The sequence below is a fragment of the Cololabis saira genome, chromosome 23 (assembly GCF_033807715.1).
Source record: "Cololabis saira isolate AMF1-May2022 chromosome 23, fColSai1.1, whole genome shotgun sequence".
Lineage (NCBI taxonomy): Eukaryota > Metazoa > Chordata > Actinopteri > Beloniformes > Belonidae > Cololabis > Cololabis saira.
The window spans coordinates 27,222,516-27,243,351 of NC_084609.1; the positions used below are offsets into that span (position 1 = coordinate 27,222,516).

Consider the following 20,836-nt stretch of genomic DNA (forward strand, 5'->3'; position numbering starts at 1 on the left):
TTATACGATAAACAGAAAAAAAACCCCAATTCTATCGCTTTACACCGGTTCGCACTTCTCACGTGACTGAACTAACCAATTAGAAGCTAGAAATTCAATTAAGGCACTTGAGGGAATCAAGAAGGTAGATTCAACAGACTATCTGAACTATCTTAAGATGCACTTGCAAATATTTAAACATAAATATATAAATACATAAATATGTAAATGATAAATGTGTAACATAAATATGTAAGTGTAACATTAATATGTGATGCAAATTATAACATTACATAATATTTTAGATCAGAATCAGAATCATGTTTATTTAGCCAAGTCAGGTCAAACAAGACGGGGAATTTGACTTGGTTATTTACGCTCACTGTACAGAAAATAGGCAAATAGGCAAATGACTGCTCTGATTAACATATATATACAATTTTTTTTTAAAGTGAAAGGTGCAGCAGTATGAGGTAGACATGATTATTGAAAGGTGCATTGGTACAGCACAGTTAAACACTTAAAAAAATGAATTTATTTCCAAAAATCCTCAGATGGAGACTGGGACATGACTGATGAGAGCTTCATCTCACAGGTCTCACAGGTTTCCTCTTCCACAAACAGATAAAGACCAAAGCTGAAAGACAGACAGTTGCTGGCTTGAAACACGGAATCTGTAGATTAGGTTTACATTCTTTGTACAGTCCACTGACATAAATTACGAAACATACTAAATGATCATGAATGCACTCAGTAAGACAAAATCTACAGTAGTGAATAAAACCGGAAATAAGAAATGGTTAGACAAATAATAGACAATGTTGTGTATAGACATGTGAACCCAAGATATTTAATGTATTTTCTCATCACCTTCATTTCATTTTTCAATTTCTATTAAGTTTTCTCTTTTTAGATTTCACATCATTTCAATTCAGCTCTGTTTCATATAGAGCTCTGATCCAGAACTAGTCATCACAAGTCACTTTACACTGAAAGAAAATGAGTTATGTGCAGTCCGTGTAAATACTTTTAAATTCAGTCTAATTGAGTACAAATTCAAAATTCACATTCAGAAGACACAGGAAGAAAGCTCCAGGTTGGAGGTCTGACAGGACTGAGACCACAGAAAGGTTAATGCAAGGATATCTGCCCATGAGACAAAAAGGAGAACAATTGTTCATTATAACGTACTATATGCACGAAGGCTAAAGATGAAAGAGCTCAGTGAATCATTGGAGGTCCCCAGCAGTCTAGGCCTTCACACAAGCCAGCTCTTACTACCAGTGTTTTAAGCCTCATCTTAAATGGTAGAGAGGGTGTTTGTGTCCTAAACACTGAGCTGGTTCCACAAGAGAGGAGCCTGATAACTGAAGGCTCTTCCCCCCACTATACTTTTACAAAAGACCTACAGTAAGTCTGGAGTCTGATAACAGAGTACTCTGGTGGCACGATATCAAACTAAAAGTTCCTTAAAATAATAGGTATATAGGCCCTTGAGGTCTTTATATGTGAAGAAACAAATGGTAAATTACTTCCTGAATTCGAGAGGAAGCCAACAAAGAGAAGCTCGGAGATCAGAGAAATATGACTTCTGGTCCTACTCCTCATCACAACACACGCTGCACCGTTTTGGATCAGCTGGAAGTTGTTTATAGTCATTTTAGGACATCCTACCATGATGAGATCACAGGTAACTTTAACCATTGCTGGTTTTGTACTATGGCGTGATCTAAAGGCTGGCAATAAAAACTTTGAACAAATCATTTCTGTGCAAATGGTCAATATCCAAAAAGTAAATATTAATTAAGTTTGAAAAAACTTCATAAACCAATCTGGTTGCTATGGGTTCTAAGATAAATGTTGATGGTTTTGATGAAGCTATTGCTACTGCTAGCTAAGAGGGTTCAACTGCACAGAAACAGTGCAAATGCAAATCAGCTTCAACACTCTCCTCCAAAACTGTTTATGTAAGATGTCTAGAAACAACAGCCTTTTCCAATGCAGGAAGGATGCCACCACTCCTAATCAGACTAGGGTTGCCACCCGTCCCGTAAAACACGGAATTGTCCTTTATTTGAGAAAAAAATGTTGCGTCCCGTATTGAACTAATACGGGACGCGATTTGTCCCGTATTTTCATTAATTTTTACACCATATTCTAGTTGAATTATTGAAATAAATTAACTTTTACACCATATTCTAGTTGAATTATTGAAATAAATTAACTTTTACACCATATTCTAGTTGAATTATTGAAATAAATTAACTTTTACTACATATTCTAGTTGAATTATTGAAATAAATTAACTTTTACTACATATTCTAGTTGAATTATTGAAATAAATTAACTTTTACACCATATTCTAGTTGAATTATTGAAATAAATTAACTTTTACACCATATTCTAGTTGAATTATTGAAATAAATTAACTTTTACACCATATTCTTCACCTGTATTATACATCTGGGCTGATGTGGACATACACATACGTAGCATAGGAGGCTATTTCAGTTGCTATATGGTTGTCTGTCTCTACAAAGAAAGTTCAATGCTATTAAAGCATTTTAAACTTTAAATCAAAGCATTTTGTTTTTCATATAAAATAAACACATTTTTATTCAGTTTAGAAGTTTTGGGGCTTTTTTTTTGGCTCCTGCGCTGCTGAAATCAGGGCGTCCCTTATTTCTATTTCTGAAAGGTGGCAACCCTAAATCAGACCCATCACCCCCCTCCACAGTTTTCCAGCCAACTATGATGGTAATACTGCTTTTTCTTTCTAGGCCGTCTCAATGGCGTCAACGAGGGACAGTGATGTTTGGGGTTGTGTCAGGACACTTGGCAAAGACCAGTCACACTTCTGTGTTGGCAGCATCAGTACAGAAAAGTACAATGAGACTTTAGAGAAATGTCTGAAATTAAGAAATTCATTAACTGAAAAGAAATTGATGAGACCCAAATATATTTGGGTAAATAAAAAAAAAACGAAAATAAAAGCTAAAGACATTCACTGTGTTCCCTTATTTTGTCTTTACTTGTTCTATATTGTCCAAACGTTTTATAAATAGGGGTTTCATTTAATTACATTAAGGTTTACTTTAGCTTTGATGTCACTCACCAGCGGTGACGAAGGGTACCAGCAGGAGACGCACGATCATAAGGACCTGATGCAGCAGAGCTGGAGGACCTAGCATGACGGTCTTGTCACCATACTTTTTCTGGAAAACAGAAACATTGCTATGACAACAGAAGAGTGATGGGTCAATATGTACTTATTGTGTATCTGAATGTTGTTTAAGTGGAAAGGAAACACTTTCAAAGGAGCTGCTGAAACACTTTGACCAATCCAGGACTGTTTTAGAGGTAGTTCCTTGTATTTCATGGTTGTGGTGAAAGATTTACCATCAAGTGTTCAAATTGGTCAACAGTTGTGTTTTGAATCTCACAGATGAAAAAGTTAGGTGTGTATGTGGATTCTGTGTCCTTAATGATGCAGGGATATTGCTTCTCATCCTGAACGCCCCACACTGACAACTCTGCTGCCGTCACCTCCAGCTTATCTGCTCGTTTCTGGAATAACAGAAACACATTCTCAACCTTTTATAATTTTGAATTTTAACTTCATATCACACATTTGTTTATAGTGAGTTATCACCTGTGTGGTGATGTAGACGACATCTCCTTCCCTCACGGACTTGAAGCTGGTAAACTCCGGGTCTGGATAGTAGGTCAGTTTTGTGGAACAGACCAAGGTTTGATTGGCGACTCTCAAAAACACGGAGATGTCAGAAACCCCGGTTCCAGCTGCAGGACTTTCATAGGTGAGAGTCTGCAGACAATTTAATCCGTCTGTGTTATGTTTTGTACATGTGTGATGTACAGTATGATGTCAGAGAATTATATTATACAATATAAAGCAGCATACTAATAGAACATAACATGATACAAAATTTACAAGACATATTGTATCTATGAAAAACATGTTACACTTTAGTTACACTTTAGTACTGTACATCTATAGTGCATCTATACTGCAATTTGAAATAATATTACCACATATTAGATCCTTGTTAATGTGACTTAACACCCGGATTAGACATTGTGTGTGTCTGCAGAGCCACCTGTGAGCTGCTGTTGATGGGAGGTCTGACTTGCTGAGGGGCGTGGCTGTGTATGACGCCTTCAACAGACTCCAGGTGAGACCCCATCAGTGTCATCTTTCTCCTCCCACTGCAGGACGCAAAACGCCAGTCAGTTAGAGAGAAAACCTCATGTACACTAAACCTTTAGTGTGTTAAGAGTATTGACTGGGATATTGACATAAACTTGGGACCACAGTAGATCAGAAGAAGACGCCAATGTTGGGCCACAGTCCTGTGTTGAACATGGAAAGACTTTCAATTTCCATTCTAAGGCCTAGTTCTGAGGCCCAACTCTGAGGCCAGCCTCCATTTCTTACAGCTGACCGCATGGTTCGAAACAAAAGAACCTCTGAAATGACTAAAGGCCTCAGCAGGCTTTGCATCTATGGCCCTTGGTGATAAGGAATAGCCTACTCATTGGGCATGAACCCCAAATCGCAGGAGGGGCCGCTGCCAATTTATGGCAGCCCAGGTCTATAAAGAGCAGGATCCCCCCTCTCTCTCCCTCTTTCTCCCAAGCTCTCTTCTATCTCAGCCCTGTCCACTGTCCCATGGAGTTCTCTGTGAGCTATGAAGAAGGCCATAGCTCCTATTTTAGCATGAAGAGCTACTAGCTATGGGCCGGCCTTCTCCATTATCGTGACTGAAGAAGCGTCTGGTTGCCTTGAAATGGCAACTATAGTCTGCAGCGCTGCAATGAGTGACCCACAAACGATCTGACCCCCAGATGAGCCGAACGACCGACCTGGAGCTTAAGGGGGCCCAGCTGCTGTGCCCACACTGCATCGTGTGATGCGCTAAATAAATCTGCACTGGGGAGCATAAGTGTGTGGTCTCCCCTCTTGTTTTTTCCCATACTGCATCCCCTCATCCACACAGAGATGAGGAAAGCGGGACAGAGAGAGCCGCTCTTAACCAGGGTCACCTGCAGAGCTTAACAAACCAGCTGTTCACCAAGGAACGCTGACCGGCCAGACCAAACGACCTTTTTCTTTAATTACAAAGATCCAAGGGGGGCTGTTTTGTGTCTGGGCAGAGAAATTGGTTAACATATTTAACTACCGTATTTTCGCGACCATTCAGCGCGCCGTGTGGAAAGGCGCACCCTCAGTTTTTTGTGTCATTTTTGGATTTAAAACACACATACGGCGCACCGACCGAAAGTCAACATGCACCGTACGTCGTACGGAGCGCGTCGCCACGTACCCTACGCCGTAGGCTCTGCGTCGGTGTAATGCGGACCATAAATCAGCCTTTACGATAATACAATGGGCACATTGCGTCATTGGGCGCGCGGCACATTTAAAAAAAAAAATAAGACGTTTATATAATAATAATAATAATAATAATAATAATTCATTTTATTTGGAGGCGCCTTTCACGACACCCAAGGTCACCTTACAGAATAAAAACACAAGAAATACAATTAAAAATACAATAAACATCCATACAAGCAACAAGACAAATAATATAACAGTAGACAAACAAACTGGTGGGAAGTAGTGCGTGATGTCTGGTTATAGTGAATGGGCAAGTTTGAACAGGTGGCCTAATGGTCGCTAAAATACGGTAGTTTAGTTTTACATTGTGAGCCGTTGTGATGCCTTCATAACTGTGTTTATTAGCTCAAGTGTGTTTGTTTATTTTATTGTTTTGTTTACTGCTGCATCCACTTTGCTGGATCTTGATGACATGTTGTAACACTTGTCTGTGTCTCTCCTTTGTTCTTCATTCTCTCTATCTGTTTTCTCTTTTCCTGCTCTGTCCAGCTGGCCTTCAGCAGGAGGTTCCCCCTTATGATCCAGGTCCTGGTCCAGGTTTCTTCCCTCCAAAAGGGGAATTTTTCTTGCCACTGTTTGGCTTAAAGCTTTTCTCCCACTAGGAGAGTTTTTTACCTGCCATTGTTTATGTAATAATTGCTCGGGGTCATGTTCTGGTCTCTGGAAAGATCCTAGAGACAACTTCTGTTGTATTAGACGCTACATAAATAAAATTGAATTGAATTGAATTTAATTGAATGTTCTTTCACAACAGAAAACAAAGCCCTTCCTCATTTCCCAGTGGAATGACCAGAGCGCACATATGAAGTTAGTTTCACGTTGCTGCATCTCTGTGTGGGAAACATCAGAAGAACTTGGTTTTCTGGTGGTGAGAAGTTATTCTAGTTTCTTGGGCTTTACTTTTTTCTGTATTTTCTCATCCTCTCCTACTAACCCCCCCACACACATTCATTTGAATGAGAGAAGTTGTCTGTGTTTATTTTATACATATTTGTCACAGCTGCTGGTTGCAAAGGTCTGTGCTTGGACTCCTTCCTTCACTATTATTATGTAACGCAGAATAACCTGGCAACAGGCTGGTACGTATGGAATAACAGTTACCTTGAGACTGATTTTGCTGTTTATTATTTTCTCAATAAAGTCAGGTGGTGCCCTGTTTTGACTGATTCCTTTTGATAATTCATTTTGATAAGTCATCTTCTTTATTAATTATTAATAACTATAGTAAAAAAAGGATTAGTAACTCTCTAATAACTGAACCAGCACCCCCTTTGTGGCACAACACAAATATATGAGAGAGAAACAACTAAATGGCACCTATAAAGCTGCTCATGTTGTTATTTATCATTTACCTAGTCTTTTTAGCTATTTATTGTGTCTACTTCTTTAGCTTTTTTATTATCTTTAAAACTTTAATCCATTTTAGTGACTTTTTATTTTATGTTATTTATTATTCATCTTAAGTTTTGTATAGATTTCTCTAAAATTTTACACTTTTTTTACTTTCTTTTAATCTTTTAGTTTTTAGCTCCAGTGTTTCCTCAGGGGGGTCATCCACACTGGGAGGTGTGCCCGCTCTGCCCATGGGGGTGTCGTCATGGGGGTCCCTCAGGCCTGGGTAGCTGGGGGGGGGCTCCACCTTCTGTGTGGGGTCTGCCCTGGTCTGTCCGGGTTGGGGGGGTCTCTGTGGCGATGCTCCTTGTGGTCATGGTCGGTGGAGCCTCTCGGTGTGGACGGCCACCCATAGATAGTGTTTTCCTCACCTGGATCGTTAGTGCTAAGCCATGTCACCAGTCCACTTATTGTGTGTGTGTGTGTGTGTGTGTGTGTGTGGGCGTGTGAGTGTGTGCACATGTGTATGAGTGTGAGTGAGTGTGTGTGTACGCGTGGGGGGTGGGGGGTGGGGTCGTATGGGATGTTTTAAATTGTGTTTTTTTATTGTTATTTTATTCTGTATGTAAAGCACCACGTGTTGCATTTATATTGTATGATTTGGTGCTATATAAATAAATAAAGTTTAAGTTTTTAAGTTATTTTGTCAAACAGTCTCTCTTTTTCCTTTTAAATTTGTAGAAAATTGAATGGGAAAAGAATAAAGTTTGTTGTTAATGTTTTTGGTAAGTATTACCAACTCTATTCAGACCTGATCCAGGTGCTCTTTGGTACCGTCTTGGTACACAATGGTGATGACCAGTAGGTGATTTCTGAGTTGCCGTGGCAGTTACCATCCGGGAGGAGGAGACACACCTTCACCACGGCTTCCAGGTCCGTACTGGGAATGTGGAAAGTCAAGTTCACACCAGTGTTGTTCCAAATGGGAGATCTGATAGGAGGCCACGGGATGACACCGGGAGGGAGAAACAGCGTCAGCAAGGTCAAGACTTCAAATCAGACTTGATGTCTGAATGCAACTTTAATAATAAATATCTAAGGTTTTATCAAAGTTGTTTATTTCATGGTGCTTCTTTTGCCAGTGAGACCAGTTTCAGTGTGTTGACTCTCTTCATCATTATTGTAGAATTATGTAAAAATAGTCATGATTCTCGTTATCTGCCAAGTGACTTACTCCTGTAGGACACAACTGGAGCTCATCTGGATCCTCACTCTGGTCACATCGTGGAGGTGACAGCCTGACAACAAGGCGTGGTTCCTGCCGTGGTAGGACACAACACTGGGAGTGATGGAGAAGATCTCTGGGCTCTGACAGGAGAAGAATGAATCAACTTTAATACAAAACTCTAACCAACTTTAATGATTGTGTACAAGGTGGGTGTCAGATGTGTGAGAACTCACAGAGACGTTCATAACATACTCTGTGTTGCTGCAAACTCTGTCCTGCAGAGATACGAGGGTCACATTCAACTAGTTTACATTTACTTACAGGTAGAATTTAAGATCATCAAAGACTTCTGGTAGATGGTAGATGACTCAATCTAGCTAAAAAAAAAAAGTAATCTCAGGTATTTAACAAAACTATAAAACTCTTATTTATCCAAGGTTATGACAAATATTTGTTACTAAATGGCAGTGTGGTTCTGACCATATTGGACAGAAGGCCATGTTTTCATGCTGGATTTGAAAGGCACTTTGTGTTTTCAGCAAAAACCTATGTTTATATAGCCCATAGAGTGTGAGATGTAGTTCTTGGTTTTATTTTACAATTTCTTTGAACATTGATTTTGGAGTAAACCTACTGGGACGGCCACTCCTGAGAAAACTGGCGATGCAATGAATGTTTTCAAGTCTAAGATTACTTGGAAACAATATTATAACCATTTCCAGACATGAGGACAGAAACAATTGTTCTAAAATCATTACTGATGCCATTCCTCTGTAGAAAGCCTTGTGGTAACACACACCTAAACGCTCCAGTCAAGCCAACTACCTAAACTTCTACCTTTTATAGATGTTGTAACACTTATTAAAACTCACAGTCGAAGGTGCTCTGCATGATGACTCGTTACAGTTAAGGTTTGAGAAAATAAAAAACAAAACGAAACAAAAACTACATATGCCGGGAACAGCCCAGGAAACCGGGGCTTGGTGTGAACATACCAAGATTTGCTGTAGCACCACCAGGGACATCAGCATTCACAGCCGTTCGCTTGTGGAGCTTGTGTGTGAGTATTTTCTGTCTCAGAACACAAGTTCAGAGACAGAGTGGTAATGAGATAACTGCATCACCTCTTTGGGTTTGGGTGTTTGTACCACAAAGACCAGGTTCAATGGCCAAGGTTCTGCAGTGACTGCAAGCTGTAAAGACTTGGGTTGAGGTGGATGTTGCGGCAACATGGCATGATGTGTGTCATAGACCTACCCAGAGAGGCAGGATGAGGCGAACTGCGTCAGTCTTTGTCAAGCACATCACTGACACAAGTGCCAGCTATCTGTCAGTCAAAGCTCCACCACCCTCAACACCTCCTATGTCTTTGCCAGTGTTTGCTGCTGTCAGAGCTACCAGGGCCTCTACACCAAGGTCCTCGTCACTTCCCCCATAGCCCATGCCAGGTCCTCACGTCTGTGCCACAATTCTCATCAATTCCTTCACTACTGCCAGTTGCCAAGCGATCCTGGTCTAGTCCTAGACCCGACTCCTTCTTGACTGTTTAGACCTTTGTCTTGTTTGGCCCTCTTCCTGTGGTTTCTCCTGCACCTTCAATCTGTCATGCTGTTCCCCCTGGCGCCCCAGTAGAGGGTGCTAGTTACGTGTAAACATTACAAATTTGGGTGAACAAAGAAATATGTTGTATTGTTTTTAAGAGAGAAACAGGTCTGTGATGGACTGGAAACATCTCCAGGGTATCCCTGGCCTGGAGCCCAGTGACGGTTGGACAGCCTCCAGCTCCCACCACACAGATCCGGACGTAGAAAATGGATGAATGGATAGTGAGAGGAATAACTTCTTTGTAAGTTCATCATTGTGTAACATTTGCTAATATCTACGCCACCTTTTTAACTTATATCTTTTTGCTTTTCCAACAGCTGTTTTGACATGTAATGAATATTTCATTTTGGAGTATCTTAAACAATCTTCAGCTGTTTCACAAGTGGATTGATGAAGTGTTTTTTTATGCAATAAAATAAAAAAAACATGAACAAAAAATGCAGGGCAGAAAAGTACGGAGCCCCTAAAGGGACATGGATTTTTATTTTTTTATATAATGAGTTTTACGTGCGCACGTGAAACCTTTAAGTGAGCACGTAAAGTTGTTTACGTGAGCACGTAAAACGTTTATGCACTCACTAAAAAGTTTCACGCGCTCTCGCAAAACTTATAAGTGAGCGCCTAAAAGTTGTTCTACGTGAGTGTGTAAAAACGTACGGTACATTGGGAGTATTGCTGGAACAGGAGACCATCCAGTTGCGCGCTGCTCTGTTTATGAATGGAAATGACATTACAGGATTTAGCTGAGCTATATTTTAACCTGGGACACCATTATAAGGACATTGCCACTTTGCTTGCAAGTAAACAACTTTACGTGCTCACTAAAGGTTTTACGTGCGCGCGTAAAACTCATTATAAAAATTCAAAAAAAATCTGTGTCCCTTTAGGGGCTCCGTACAAAAGCTAGTATCAGACGAATAATTTAAAATATGCATTATTACTGTCTGCATCCCCTGCCGGGCCCAAGAACAGGTATTATTGATCCATCCACAGCCATAACTGATGCACTGTTGACACCTGAAGAGAAAATAACCAGGAGCTCATCAATGCAACACTCATAAGACCTGACTGTTTCATCAGTGGATGATGTTATCAAGGGTTTTACTTTCTAATCTTTCCCCTTTGATTTTGTTGAACATGTTAATGAACTTACAGGCCAGAAGTGAGTGATCCAGTGATGTTAGAGCAGTCGGGTATCTTAAGCTGTTCAGACAGCTGCATTAATCCAAGTAAAATCTTTACTGTGACATTCAAACCTGTTAAAGAAAGACAAAGGAAATACAGTGAACATCAAATTGGAGGGGTTAAGTTGTTGTGCACCACATCTTATATATATATATATATCTATCTCTATATATCTATATATATATAGATATATACATAATATTTACTATCTGTAGTTAGTGATGCAGTTGAAGCCTGGAGAACAAAACATAAGCAATGTGAGGATAATGAGATTGTCTGACAGAAACAGATTTGTTAAACATCTGTAGTTTCCGTATTGCGGCACATATCGTAGCATTAAGTTGCTTTGTCCTAGTTGCCTCTGCATTTCTCCGACCATCATTCCCTAACCCCATTATGATTTTCAACAAAGCCAAGCGAACAAGTTTAGGAAAGCTAATAGAAGCGAAGTAGTTTTTAACCGTTCCATTGTCCCCGTAACTTAAAGATGCAGCTTCAGGAAGGATACGGAGCGTTATGAGGCAGCTACAAGGAGGGGATTGCTTTACAGCTGGTTGTAGTGTCCCTTTGAAACCCAAACCAGCTGCTGACCTCGATGGCTCGTTCAGACGCTAAAAAACATGGATTTAGCTGATTATCACTGGTGCAAATGGTTTCCACAATCATTTCATGCTCTTCATAGTGAGGGATTCAAAGCAACAAACTGAATTAGGAATATTTGATTATTTTTATGAAGCTTTGTCAAGGTTTCTTTGTCCTCCTCCTTACTCTTGTTAAAAAAAACAAACAGACAAAGTAACCCTTCCCAGCAGTCTCTTGCAAAATCTCTGTAATATCACAATATCATGTCATACCCCAAGAATAAGGAAGCCAGCTCACAAAGCTACGGTGGATATCATGACCGAGGTATGAATACAAGAATTAAGGAAAAGAAAACAAATGAGTGGCCTATAAAAGGGAATCTCAGACAGCGACGTCAGTACGACTTAACCTCCACATCTGTACTGAACTCCTCAAGAGCTAAAAATGGCAAAAGTTCCTCTGTGTTGCCTTAATTCTTGAAATTATCTACCAGAAGTCACTGACCGTCAGCAGGAAGTGTGTCATCAGAGAGAATGCAGGTGCATTGTGGAAATGCTGGTGGAGGGTTATTTTCCCTACAAGGCTCCTCAGAAGTTGTAGAGAACTGACAGGCGAAGTTAGACAGCCCTGTTGTTGCCACAGTCACATGTATCTGGATGATTAAGTTGATCTGGAAAAGGAAAGATTATAAATAAAAAAGACTGATCGTTACAAGTTAATGCAGTCATAAGTGTGTTGTGACTCACCTGTCCAGTCTGGTCCTTCACAAGTTTGTGGGAAACAATCTTCTGTTGAGATTCATCTGGGATGGACAACCAGTTTGAATCTGGACATTCATCTTCAAACATGCAGCTGGTAAATACAAAAAGATGTTACAGCCAAGTTTAACATTGCTGACAGTATCAGCTGCGGATTGAGTGTCCCGGACCTTCGTTTAGAGCCACACCAGACACAGTATGGATCCTGTGCAGACCAGCACTTCTGCAAAGTTGTGTACATGCTGCACTTGGACACAGATACACGCTTCATCTGGAACAAAACACAAACATTTAGCAACAGTTTACAGTCGGTTACAGCTATGTAACATTAAGACGATGGTAACATCACTACCTGGTTTCTAAATGGCACATATACGTGTTTATGATCCACTGGGTCCAGATGTATTTTGGGAAACACTTTGCGGTCATCACTGGCCCTGTACAGCACTTCAGGACAGGCGTGGTTATAGTTCCTGTCCACAACAAACTGACAACAAGAGGACACTTTCTCAAAATTACTTGAATTAAAACTATAAAATCAACATGTTTCTTGTCAAATTCGTTAACTACAAAATCCACAACCAAGAATAGTAGCTGAAATTGCTGGGATGCACATCCTGTGCTTACAAGTGAACAGGAGCTACTGTGGTGGAAAGAGGCCTAGTGAGGCCCATTGAGGTCCAGCACGGCCTCTGCTTTGGCAACATTCAGCCTGCCAGCTGTATTATAACTGGACTCCTGCATTCACCGGAACATCTCACAGGCTAAAGCTGTGAGAACCTTCAGCCTGCCAGCTGGATTATATCCGGACTCCTGCATTCGCCAGAACATCTCATATGCAGAAGTTAACTGTGGAGAAGCTCTGAAGCTACACAGAGGCCCTGTCGCCAGCTACATAGAAGATCTGAAGCCACTGCACACTACATTCTCCAAACAATCATGATGACTTGGTGGGTTCATTTATTAATTATCATCACTCTTCTTGGACCTTCTGGACTAGTTTTGTTGCATACATGCCCACTTCCTGACTTTCCAGGCTCACACTCTCCTGTTGACAGAGACAATCTTAATCTTCACAATGAAATTCACCCTAGGTTGCAACAAAAACTGTTTAATACGCAAAGGAAGCAAGGAAGCATGTTGTTATATTTGGAGTCGCTAAAAGCACTAAATGACATTTTTAATCCGTATATACACTGGTTGAACAGTATGAACAATGTCAATGTTTCCTCATCTGTCAAAATTTCATGTGCAAAGAAACTCAAGAATGTTATTTTATTGTTGCTGTTGGTTTCAGGTAATATACAGCCAAATCCTGGTCCTGCACAAAGTATTCTTACACCAGAAGATTTCAAAAGTAGATCAGGTCTAGGCTTCATGCACCTCAATGTTAGAAGTCTTTTACCTAAATTAGACATGATAAAGCTATGGACTCTTACAACTGATGTTGATATCTTGGTTCTTTCAGAAACTTGGTTAAAAAGGTCAATATCCGATGATCTAATTGCTATTGATGGCTACAATATTTATAGATCCGACCGAGTAGGTAAAGGAGGCGGGGTTGCAATCTATGTAAAATCAAAATTCTCTGGCTCTGTGTCACTTTCAATCTCCAAAGCTAGACAATTTGAGCTGCTTGCAATTAAAGTCAATTTGAATAAAAATCATCACTTGACTGTAGTTGGATGTTACAGACCCCCATCAGCCACTAAAGAAGCAGTATCCTCACTGTTTGAGGCCCTACAAAATCTCTGTGACACTGAGGTTCTTCTCATGGGCGATCTTAACTGGGACTGGCTTTCCTCTGCATCTGATGATATCAAAGATTTATGCAATTCATTGAACCTCACACAAATGATAAGTGCTCCTACTAGGCTAAACCCAAAAGATCAGAATAAAGCCACCCTACTAGATCTAATACTTACAAACATGCCCTATAAATATCCATCAACTGCAGTATTCTGCAACGATGTAAGCGATCACTGTACAATTTCCACAATAAGAGATTCCAAACTAAGTAAATCCAAACCTCGCTATATTTTTAAAAGATACTTCAAACATTTTCAAAAACAAACCTTCCTTGGTGATTTGTATGAAAGTGATATGGGCAGAGTCAGTCTAATAAATGATGTGGAGTGTGCTTGGGAACATTTTTACAAGTCATTTAAAATGATTTGTGACAAACATGCCCCTATAAAGAAATTTAGAATATCTGGAAAAGATAACCCTTGGTTTACAGAAGAACTTGCCAATCTAATCAGGGAAAGAAATTTATCCTGGACTAAAGCGCGCTCCACTAATGCACCTGCTGATTGGACAACCTTTAAGGCCTTAAGAAACAAATGCACAGCCTTGACTAAGAAAACAAAATCAGAATACTATTTAAATTCTATTTCAGAAAACCTAAACAACCCAACAAAGTTTTGGAAACAAATAAAATCCTTATCCAATACCAAAATCAAATCAAGCTTACCAGAAAAAATTAAGGTTAATGCAGTTGAAACTACTTCCAAAGAAGGCATTATAAAATGTTTTAATGAGCACTTTAAGTCAGCTGGTTCTGTCTCCAACATATGTGCAGCTGAAAAAACCCCAAGCTCAGCTGGTGAGACGCATTCATATAACACTGACAAAAGTCAAAACTGCTTCTCTTTTCAACCTATTCCATGTGTGGAAATAAGGAAAGCTCTTAAAGCTATTAATCCAAGAAAATCTCCTGGACCAGATAATTTGGACCCTTATCTCCTGAAAACTGCAGCTGATTTTATTGCTGAACCCATTTCTCATATTTTTAATCTGAGCCTCCAAATGAATATCATCCCCACAATATGGAAATCAGCTTTTGTTGTGCCACTTTTTAAAGGTGGGGACCCAACTGATCTCAACAACTATCGCCCTATCTCAAAATTGCCAATTCTAGCTAAAATATTAGAATCTCAAGTAAATTTTCAGATAAAACAGTACTTGGTAAACAATAATATTCTGTGTGAAACGCAGTCTGGTTTTAGGGCAGGACATAGCACCATAACTGCAACGATGTCTGTGCTTAATGACATCTGTAATGCTTTAGACCAGAAGAAACACTGTGCTGCACTGTTTATTGATTTAACCAAGGCTTTTGATTCTGTTAACCATGGATTACTGCTTAAAAAACTCAAAGATATTGGCTTTTCTGACCCAGCGGTTCACTGGTTCAGGAATTATCTTACAGACAGGACCCAATGTGTAGCTACAGATGGGCACCAGTCAGACTTTATCACAATTTCCAATGGGGTCCCTCAAGGTTCTGTTTTGGCTCCTGTCCTATTTACAGTTTTTATTAATGACATCGGGAGGAATCTGAACAGTGCAAAAATCCATCTTTACGCAGATGACACAGTTATTCATTCGATCGCCCCCTCTCTTTCCCAAGCCATCAATGATCTCCAGTCTGCTTTTGAACAGCTCCAGACATCACTGACTGAACTAAAGTTGGTCCTCAACGCCAAAAAGACCAAATTTATGACTTTTACCAGAACCCGTTCAACCAACACCATCCATCCTGGTATACAAACTACAGGAGGAGAAACTATTGAAAGAGTACCATCATATAAATACCTGGGTATCTGGTTGGATGACAAACTGTCATTTTCAGAACATGTGTCTCATCTGGTAAAGAAACTGAGGGTTTTGCTGGGGTTTTATTATAGAAACAAAACCTGTTTTAACATTGTTGCCAAGAAAAAGCTGGTACAGGCAACTTTTTTAAGCACTCTGGACTACGGGGACATTATTTATATGCATGCTGCCTCCTCAAAACTTCATTACCTTGATACAGTTTATCACAGTGCTTTGCGTTTCATTACCAACTCAGCGTTTAGGACACATCACTGTGTTCTCTATTCTCTGGTCTCCTGGCCCTCACTGACCCTAAGGAGACAACAACATTGGATTATTTTTATTTACAAAGCCATTTTGAATAAACTCCCCACATATCTGTCCAACTTGTTGTCTCCAGTTCACAGTGTGTACAACTCCCGCTCTTCCACACGGAAGCTGTATAAAGTCCCCAGGATTCATACAGAACTTGGCAAAGCAGCTTTCTCCTACGCTGCTCCCTGGTCCTGGAACAACATTCAGAACTGTCTTAAACTTTCTGGACTCATCTCTTTGGGTGAATTCAAGGTTCTTCTCAAACAGAAAGTAACAGAAATGTGCACCTGCTATTTTTAATGTAAGGTATTGTAATGTTGTTTGCACTGTTTGTTGTTGTTGTTGTTGTTGTTGTTGTTAAATTGATTTTATTGTTGTTGCACCAGTTAAGCCTCTTGGCCAGGTCTCCCTCGTAAAAGAGATTCAGTCTCAAGGGATTTTCCTGGTAAAATAAAGGTTAAATAAAAATAAAAAAAATTCGATGTAGTTGGAGTAACTTTGATGTAAATAAACAAAGTGTTGAAGAGCAAATGATAATAGCGCAAATGCACACATGTCAGGCTTTAAAGGTTGCAAGTATTTTCTCATCAATAAGAACTCCAATAAACGGAAAAAGGCACCAAGAATTAAGAAATATTAGACTTTGGACAAAAAATGTATACTAGCAGGAAAAACTCAATGTTTTATTTGTTTTGTTGTGAGTTCAAAGAGCTGAACTCAACGCTGTTAAAGGTGATTATGCCATTAGCGCCTGTAGTTCAACTTGCAACTGAAGGTTTGCTTGATCTCACTTTCTGTGTCCTCCAGAACAAACTCACAGCTTTAACCACTGAAAGTTTCTGTTCTCCTGCGTGTTTGTTGAACTTGCTACAGGTAATTGTGATGGGTCTAAGTGATTTCAGCATGCAGCCCCTGAAGCTCTGGCCTGCAAACATGTACAGAAGAGAAAAAGAGACGGGGGGCAGACCAGCACAACAAACTACAAAAACAATGGAGAACAATTATGGTGACCAGATAGTTCTAATTCATTGGGTTGATCTGAAGAAAGCAAAGGAAAGGAAAGAGAAAAACAGGAGAGAAGGAGGGGTGATGGGCATCGCTCAGTTGATCATGTTGGAGTGCCCCTGCAGCGTAGCTCTATAGCAGCATATCTAGGATGAAGCTGATTAAGACCAGCTGCTCTAGTCTTGTTCTATAGCTGCATCTACTACTGGCACTAACACACTAGAGTTTACACTAACTAGAGGTTTACTAAACACTAAATAGAGGTTTACTGAACACTAAGTAGAGGTTTACTGAACATTGACTAGAGGCTTTACTAAACAGAAAGGTTTTAAGTTTGGTTTTAAAGGTGGAGGTGGTGTCAACCTCCTTAACCCAGATTGGAAGTTGGTTCCATAGTAATGGTTCCTGATAGCAGAAGACCCGTCCTCCAAATCTACATTTGGATACTCTAGGAGCTACGAGTAAACCTGCACTCCAAGAACGGAGAGCTCTGCCAGGAACATAAGGCACTATCAGGTCTTGCAAATATTTTGGAGCTAGGCCGTTTTGGGCTTTATACACAAATAATACAATTTTGAATTGGATTCTGAGTTTTACGGGGAGCCAATGGAGGGAGGCGAACACTAGCTCCAATAATACATTACAGTAATCTGGCCTAGATGATACAAATACGTAATCAGACATTGTTGAACTTTCATGTGGTGCCATTGTAGTTTATAATTTACAATATTTGTTCAATTAAGTATCTGTCGGGTCAACAGCATAAGCTACTGTGTTGCTTGGAGGGAACTGTTGTACTGTCATTGTATGATACATTTATACACACCTTAATCAGCCGTCCATCTTGTGTTCCAATAAAGAAAACCGCCCAGGCCCTCTGCCTCACGGCCAGCACAGACGTCATGTGTCTCAGTCTGAGGAGCACTGATTTAGGTCCCAGAGTCTTGGGCTGAACAACAGATGCACTTTCATCACTAATTATGACATTTCAAGAAATATTGAAGTTGTGTCTGTCTACTAAAAGCCTTATTGAGTGCTGCTGATACGTCTTGGAGAATACTTGAAAAATCAGATTAACTGTTTTTGTTCATTTGAACATACATACATAGTGACTTTTTTAATGTCTAAACTCCATTTTGAGAAGTAAAATGACAAATACGTGAATCAAATAATAAATGTTTGATCTGTTCCAACGTTTGTGAGACATGTTACTGCCATCAAATTCAAGTCAGCTAGTATTTTCCATGAAATAGCAAAATGTCTCTTTCTGATATCGTCACTCTCAGTCTACCTGCATAATCTGCTTCCATTCACACTCAATTATATTATCTAATGGTATGCGATCATGCCCCTGTATTTTTAAAGGGGACCTATTATAGCATCTAATACCTATTTTAAACAGGCTTTGAATGTCTTAAAAACAAGCTTTTGATTGTTTTTGCTAAATAAATTAGAAATTCAGCCTCTGAGCCATGTGTTTATCTTCCCATTCTCTAACCTCATTATCTATGAGGGATTCTGAGTGGGCGGGGCTATGATAATGAGGCACTGTGCTGATTGGCTGCCTGAATGACGCGATACACCGCTACTAAAAAATGGCGGAAGCTCCGGCCGGCGGAGTTAGTTGTGGGCGTGGTTTCACGCATCGGAGCCCAACCTATGTAAATCGTGCCCGTCGTTACGTAACGACGGGTGCAGAATCTGAATGGCTCGTAGAAGCCACATCACACTGGATGGCTCATCCGGGCGGCTGTACAGACACTGCAGAATTTGGTTGCTTTCCTCCTTCTCTAAATTGGCAGGCTGAGGGGAGACCACTTTATATATGTTATAGCAAGAGAAAACCTGTTATAATAGGTCCCCTTTAATAAAAAACTGAGCTAGGAGAGGCCAGTTGAAGAGAGTTAGAGAGAGAGACTGGGATCTCGAAGACTGCTCTTCCCCTTTGCAAACTCACTAAAGTCCATGTCTGTCTCATTATTTATTGTATAAAACTATTTTTGTCTTAATTGTTTTGATTACGGCGTGGTGCGGAGGTGTCAAAAATGCATGTATCAAATATGTTTCATATCATATATCTGACATTATAGCATGAGTCACAAATTTAAAACAAGAGAATTGTATTGCGGCAATAAATGTATTTTTAAGCTCAAAACTTTTTCAGGTGACAGGGATTAGAGATTTTGAACACATGGCACAGCAGAGAAATATTACTGACTGTGAAGTGTGCCAACCCCCGGTCACAACGAGGGTCATCTGTAGCTCAGCCTCACCTGTGTATAACGGTCAGGATTGTAGAAATCTGGGTACATGGTGGCTGAGATGCTTGGATCCGGACTGATGTCAAACACCACCTGCTCCGTGTTGGCTTGTCCTCCGTCCACACTGAACACACCGCTCCAAAGCACCGGCTGTCCATCAGAGATGACCGAGGAGGCCAGCAGTCTGCTGCCTTCACCTCCGTCAGAGACGCTGAGATAAACGCCCCGCAGAGACTTCAGAGTGTCCACTTTACTTGTTTGACTCACAAGCCAACTGAGATGGACCTTGTTGTTCTGATCTCTTGAACGCACGTTGGAGAGCAGATACACTGTTGAGTTGATCTGAAATCCGTCAACAAACTCCACATTTCCTTCCCTTTTGATCACAACTGTTTCAGAGCCACCCACTATAGAAAATATGCCTCCATCCTGTCTGTCATTCACGTTGTGAAGGTTGATGGTCTCGATGCTGGAGGCGCACTTGATCTCCTTAGACTCATCTTTACGTTTCTCGATGGCCGTCAGAATATAAGTTTCTGTCCGACCTGAGTTCTCCTTCACATCCACCAGAAAGCTGATGGACGCGTTGCTGCGCTTCAGGGGTCCCATCTGGATGTTTTCACTGTAAACAAGGTTAGAAATGTTCCTCAGGTCCAGAACTTCACAGTAACCGCAACTGTTGTTGGTGGCACCGCAGGTGACCAGCGTGTCATTCTTAACAAATGGTAATAAGAGGTTAATGCTCAAGTTTGCATTCAATGCATTCGTGTCAGAAACCCTGTGAAACTCCTTTTCACCCGGCTGGTATCCGTCCTTCAGGGTCCCTCTCTGGATCAGACTGCGGACCAGCCTCAGGTCGTGGCTCAGCTGGTACAGCTTCTCATCTGTAGAGATGTAAACCGTGTTGGTGGCCACAGCCAAGTGGCGGATTTCTCCTTCAAAAGTGAAACCTTCATCTTCCTCTAGACATTGAGCCGTTCCAACCCAAAGAAAAACCATCAGACCGAGAAGCAGGATCATCTTGTAACAAAGTTGTCATCAGGCATGAAACTGCTATCTGACAAAGTGTTGTCACCACAGACCACTTCTTTTGCACAGATACAGAGGAGTGATGAACAGATAGTTCCTGTGGGCGTTTTTTCAACTAGATGATATCTCTGTGGTGATGTATGTGACAGGTCAAACTCATAACTATAAATCCTGCTGTTCTGAAATAGATTCTTACACTTGGCATGTCTTTTTTGTCAATACGACTATGTTCTTGTACAGTAAACGGATATACATGTGGCCTGTGGCATATACCTCACTCATACATTGCTGGGCTGCATTTCTATATAACAACTTCCCCCACTGTCTTCAGACTTCAAACCACAGGCAGTTTCGTCGGTCCGTTAGGACATATAGCTGCACAACAAAGTGCATTCTCTTTACAACAAGGACGATTATGCTCTGTTAGCTCTGCATTCACACCGCCAGAAGACATAGCGCTAAGTAACTAACGTGAAGAGAACGTGCCACCGTCTCGTCCAACCAACAGTGAACAGACTACACATCTAAGTATACCTTGATT

The 20,836-nt window shown here is 40.5% G+C and overlaps 1 protein-coding gene across 1 annotated transcript; it reads right to left on the bottom strand.

The window, feature by feature from the left end:
* Positions 1-1,048: 1,048 nt before the first annotated feature.
* Positions 1,049-20,329, bottom strand: LOC133424168 (plexin-C1-like). The gene is made up of 14 exons (XM_061714617.1): positions 19,279-20,329; positions 17,832-17,954; positions 12,441-12,575; positions 12,259-12,359; positions 12,077-12,182; positions 11,835-12,000; positions 8,211-8,233; positions 7,965-8,098; positions 7,542-7,721; positions 4,098-4,206; positions 3,632-3,805; positions 3,379-3,546; positions 3,095-3,194; positions 1,049-1,125 (listed from the first exon to the last, which is right to left on the bottom strand). Exons 1-14 carry the CDS (start codon positions 20,284-20,286, stop codon positions 1,049-1,051), a joined length of 2,604 nt encoding a protein of 867 aa, XP_061570601.1. The 5' UTR covers positions 20,287-20,329.
* Between the last annotated feature and the right edge of the window lie 507 nt (positions 20,330-20,836).